Here is a 5,915-nt window from a genome sequence, read left to right as displayed (position 1 = left end):
GTTTTCTGCACATAAAACTTCACGCATAAAACGTGAGGTATTATGCGTACTCAACTCTGCTCTGGTATGTAACGGGTATTAGGACAAAGTGTCAAAAATGCAAGCAACGCGAACAAACCTAGGATCTATTTTCTATTGCTGAACTCGTTGCTCTAGTTCTCTTTCATCTTTTTTCCATCAAATTTTATCTGTATATCTGTCTCTTTTTAAGTTGCGAAAGTATAGGCTAGTTCAGCAATAAAAAACAGGTCCCTAGTGTAGCAATATTTTTTCTCGGTAAGTTTTGCAACATGCTCCACAGAAAAACGTATCTTTTGAGAATTATTAAGAAATAAGTTCTCTTATTAGATACGGGATGCATTATGAAATTTATCAAAGAAAAATGTATTAATCAGTTGACTATATATTTATTCATATTGAAATAATAGTTCTGCACGGATATTGAAATAGTGAAAATTCGGCACTTTGCAATTGTTAAATTTCGAGACTTTGAATATACAGATATCTAGAAATAGATCGTTGATCATTTTTGCACATTAGTGCATCAATAAATTTGTAAAATGCAATGGAATTTTGTTTAAGGTTTTTCCATTTTTTTTATATTAATTAATTTTACTTGTCACATCTCTACATATATAAGTATTAAAGTAAAATAAATATCGAAAAGCGAATATGAGATATCTTATAAAGTATTAAGATAAAATGTAAAATATCTTCGAAAGTAATCACTTTTTAGTAATTTTTCCAATATTTTCATGTTTGAAGTAATCAATAAAATTTACCATAAAATTAAATAAATAAAACCTATTTACCATAAAAAATGTAGTTGTATCTTACATTGTTAGAAAAAAAAAAAATCAGAATAGCACATATTAAGGCTCCTGGCCTCGTATATTTCTTTTTAATGACGTCAAAAGCGAGAAAATGCATGCAAAAAATTCTTGCAAAATATGTTAAAATAAAAATATATATCCATAAAGTAACACTTACACAATCGATTAAATAAATTTGTAAGATATTTTGTGCACTTCTCTTTTGTTCTAACAATCAATAATTTGTCGTAAATTAACATGACATACAATTCATCTTCTTAACCTATTTCTTCGCCTATTTCTATTCAGATTAATTTATAATAAATTATTGATGGTTAGAGCAAAGGAGAGTGCACGGAATATCTTATAAATTTATTTAATCGATTGCAAATGTTACTTTATGGATATATATTTTTATTTAACGTATTTTACAAGAATTTTTAGCATACATTTTTTTCGCTTCTGACGTCATTAAAAAGAGATAGACAATGCAAAAAGTCAGAAATCTTAAAAACAGTGAAAGATTTTTTTCTATAATTTTTTAATCTTAACTCTATGCAGACAACGTAAAGTTACAGAACATATCCAGCAACGTGTGTTTGGGGTTGAATCTGACTCCAACGTTGTCAGCAGAAGATTAATTTAGGAAAAAGCTAAATATAACTCAGTCCAATTACTAAAAAATTATACCGTGTGCGTACGTGCATATAAATATATTTATAAATAAAAATTAATAAGAGAAATTCTCATTATATAATTATCTTAATTAATTTAATCTCTGCGGGAAAACGCTGATTTCTCATCGTCATTATATCTGATAAGTCGTGATCTGATAAACTATTTTACTTTTTGATAACATGTCGATAAAGAAATACGTGTTCTTGTTATCTTTTAAGAGGATCGATTGAAAAATAAAAATATCATTTCTATCATAACATTATAAACTTAACAGATCATATCACAGGCATCCTATTTTAATCAGACCACTTGAATATCTCTGTAATAAGTATAAGATATTAAAATTCTGTTTTTTCGACTTTGTACGATTGCGAAGAGGATATTTTTATAATAAAATTGATCTTGAACTATTCGATTAAGATCACATCTATAGGATATTTTGAATATTTTAAATTGTATTTAAAATATAGGTTCTTATAGTATATAAATCTATTCTTCTGTTCATTCTGCGTATAATAGTACTGAAGTAGATTATTGAAAAATCAATACTTTTCAAGATATTTTATATTTTATTCTGATACTTTTCAGTGTAAGATATGAAATATCTTTTAAATTATTCATTTTTCGATCTCATTTTAATATTTTAGAACATAGAATAACGATAGAAATCGATTAAAATGATACTAATCTTTACACTGCTGCATCAATATATTTAGAAAGTATAATAAAATTCTTTTTTTTATGTTTTTCTATGCTTCTAACTATGCTACAACAATGAACTCTACTGGTTATTCTACATACAAAAATATTGATATTAGGTTATTAAAAGTCAATACTTTGCAGGATACTTTATATCTTGTATTGATTATATTTTTATTAAATATCAGGATAGAGAGAATGTAAAATATATCGAGGAAAGTATTTATTCATAATTATATAAACTAGGAAAAGCAGAATTTCGGCATCTTATTTAGTTTAAGAGATATTCAAGTTTGTTAATTAAAATTGGGCACTTTATATATACTACTTAAGATTTAAATATTAAAAGATATAGTAATTTATGTTTCATCAAAGATATTATTAACATAATATTATTTTATCTCTTTTTTCTAGGTACGCTGAAACCTGCAGATATTCCAACATCATGGTTGGATATGGTAGATCCATGCATAAAAATCATGGAGTCTCAAGTCAAAACGGAAGTTGAAGCTGCCATGACTTATCTTGCAATGGTATATAAATCTGGATCTATTTAAATAGTTTTAATTCAACATATAATCATTTTCAAATCTCAAATATATAATTTTATAAATTATTATATATTATACCATTAAATATGTGTTAATATAGTTTTTATTTTATCAGGGTGCTCATTTTGCACGTGATACTATAAATCGTCCAGGATTTAGCAAATTCTTTTTTAAAAGTGCAAGTGAAGAAAGAGAGCATGCACTAAAAATCATTGAATATTTATTAATGCGTGGTCAACTTACAAGTGACGTTAGTAAACTTCTTAAGTTTCCTTTGGTGAGTATTTTTCTTTTTATGAATATTGCATAAGAATATTTTAACACAGTTTTCAATATTTCGAAACAGAAAATTTCGGTCAATTTTCGATTTGCTCCGCCTAGCGCTATTCTCTTTACCTTTTCCTTACCAATTCCCCTTACCTCACTGCTCTGCACGCAATCTACAAGCCGTTTAAAATTCAGGAACGTATGACTTGTAAGCATTTGTTTTCAATAGCTTTTCACTATTAGAAATATATGTTTACGAATCATACTTTGGTGAATCTCGAACGACATGTAAGTTGCGCTCGGTGATGAGGTAAAGGAAGCAAATCGAAAATTGACCGAAATATGTAACGCGTGCCGAATTCTGTTCTAGAATATCTAAATGGAGATTATAAAAGAATTTATTTCGAACATAACTAATAATAATAAAAATTTTTTTGTTCAGAAACCGATACGTGAAGAGTGGAATAGTGGAACTGAAGCTCTCACTGACGCTTTGAACTTAGAAGCTCAAGTTACGCGCAGCATTCGTGAAATAATCATGACTTGCGAAGATCCGAAAACATACCCTTTCAATGATTACCATGTAAGTATTATATAAACATAAAAGTACATTTTTATAAAAATAATATGTTATTCATAACAATTTGTTGTAATTTTCCACAGTTGGTGGACTACCTCACTTCTGATTTCTTGGATGAACAATATAAAGGTCAACGTGAACTTGCTGGTAAAATTTCGACGTTGGGTAAAATGATGCAAACTCATGGACATTTGGGAGAATTTTTATTTGATAAGAAATTATTGAATGGTGAAATATAAGTGTTTTAACGATCGTGATATTCTTATAAATACATGTAAAATTATGGTCATATTTAGAATACATATACGATTTAGGTGACTATATATTTGTATCTTATTGTAGCTATGTGAAACATAAGATATAATGGTTTTGTGTGAATTTCTAAATGTGGTCTGTAATATATATGTGTGTATGTGTGTGCGCACACACACATATAAAAGAATACAAGGAACAAAATGTTTACGATATTTGTTAATCTATAATAAATATATCTTTTCCTTGATAGATAAATAAAAAGATTATTTTGAACTATTGTATTATTCAACGACACTTCATTATTTTTAAAAAAGGGTATGACCTAAGTACAGACCTAAAAGTTTTTTTTTTTAAAGTTAAGTAAATAAATTATATCAAGAGTAAAAACATTAGAATTAATAATATTATGTTCAAATAAAAAAGTGATATAAAAACATCAACAGAAAGTAAAAAGTTGCATAGTAAATGTTAAATATGTTTTATCTTTAAAATAGTTTTATTATGAAATAAGTCATGAATTATCTCAGAACAGCAAATTATCTCAGAAAATATTGATTTATTTAAAATATGTTTGAGAGAGAGAGAGAGAGAGTAGTACAATTTAAAAAAGCTATCAGATGTTGATATTTATTTGATCTTGAAACGACTTTGAGAAGTGTTGTCAAGATTAACATACAAATTTTAAATAAAAACCCTTATTTTTTATAGCCCTTATTCTTTGTAGCTGACGTTGAGACGTTTCCAAAATATTATAATTAATGTGACAAATTTTTTTCCATGAGAACTCAGAGTTATGAGTCTTCGAACCTTCAATATGTAGGTATTTGAACCTTCTGTATGTAGCTATGTGTCAGCAGAGGGTTTAGAGATTGGAGTCATGAAATACTATAAAAATAACGATCCGTAGACTTTTTATCTTTGCTGACACACACATACATAGGCAAGAAGTATAAATCCAACCGGGCTACCTCTACATGGTACACTTTGTGTAATACTAACTTTACAAAAAAAATCGTTATAAATAAATTACAACAAAAGCTCAGCTAAAAGATATTTAAAAAAATATTATTAAAATAACCTTATTCAGATCAATTGTACTCTCGCGAATACTCTATTGAAAAATCCAAGACAATTTTATAAATAAAAAGTAATGATATCAAGAGGTTTTCGCCAAGTGCGAATAATTAATCATCTCTGTTTTTACTTTTATATACTTTTATAAACATATGTGGTTTTAGCTATATAATATATTTATAAATTAAATATATTAATATATTAAATAAAAAATAAAATAATTAGAGAAATATAATAAAATTGAAAAACTTACATAACAGCACTTCTAACACATATATTTCTAATAGTGAAAAGCTATTGAAAACAAATGCTTACAAGTCATACGTTCCTGAATTTTAAACGGCTTGTAGATTGCGTGCAGAGCAGTGAGGTAAGGGGAATTGGTAAGGAAAAGGTAAAGAGAATAGCGCTAGGCGGAGCAAATCGAAAATTGACCGAAATACTCTTATAACTTACATAAAAAACACTTGGCGTGCCTTTTTTTAATACTATATCGATAATAAATATAATATTTTGATAATCATTAAAATAAAAGAACCCGTTTGCCTATAAAAAAGACACGCCAAGTGCTTTTTGTATAAGTTATTATAATTTTTTTTCAACTTTATTCCCAGTAAGCAAATTGAGCGCAGACTGCGCGCAGATTGGCAACAGATTTGATAAAAAATTCACAACAAATCCATAATCATCTGTGTCTACATTAGGCTACGGTTTTGACGACAGATCTTGCTGTCGGGCAATTGGTGCCAAATTTGCAGCAAAAACCGCGCAAAGCTTGCAGCGCAGCAAGGTCTGCGCGGTTTCTGCTGCAAATCTGCAGCAATTACCTGACAACAAGCTCTGCCGCATATCTGGAGGCAATTTGGCAGCAAGATTTAATATAACAGATCCTGCATCAAATTTGTTATCTATTTGCCATCAAAAGTTGATAGCTAGCTCTGCTTGAAATCTGTTCGCGCAAGTTTGTCTATCTGGGTTGTATTTCTCTAATTATTTTAA

The 5,915-nt window shown here is 28.1% G+C and overlaps 1 protein-coding gene across 1 annotated transcript in view; it reads left to right on the top strand.

Moving 5' to 3' along the window:
- Window positions 1-4,054, top strand: part of LOC116850775 (ferritin subunit) — a 10,599-nt gene extending 6,545 nt beyond the window's left edge. Inside the window, exons 2-5 of the mRNA XM_032829418.1 lie at window positions 2,604-2,722; window positions 2,856-3,017; window positions 3,450-3,590; window positions 3,671-4,054. Coding sequence (XP_032685309.1) covers window positions 2,645-2,722; window positions 2,856-3,017; window positions 3,450-3,590; window positions 3,671-3,826 — 537 coding nt within the window. The 5' untranslated portion in view covers window positions 2,604-2,644 and the 3' untranslated portion in view covers window positions 3,827-4,054. The remainder of the gene's footprint in view (window positions 1-2,603; window positions 2,723-2,855; window positions 3,018-3,449; window positions 3,591-3,670) is intronic.
- Window positions 4,055-5,915: the final 1,861 nt, after the last annotated feature.

The sequence above is a fragment of the Odontomachus brunneus genome, unplaced genomic scaffold (assembly GCF_010583005.1).
Source record: "Odontomachus brunneus isolate Ranch 3 - 2012 unplaced genomic scaffold, Obru_v1 Obru_scaffold_155, whole genome shotgun sequence".
NCBI classification, from domain to species: domain Eukaryota; kingdom Metazoa; phylum Arthropoda; class Insecta; order Hymenoptera; family Formicidae; genus Odontomachus; species Odontomachus brunneus.
This window is presented reverse-complemented; position numbering and strand designations above follow the sequence as displayed.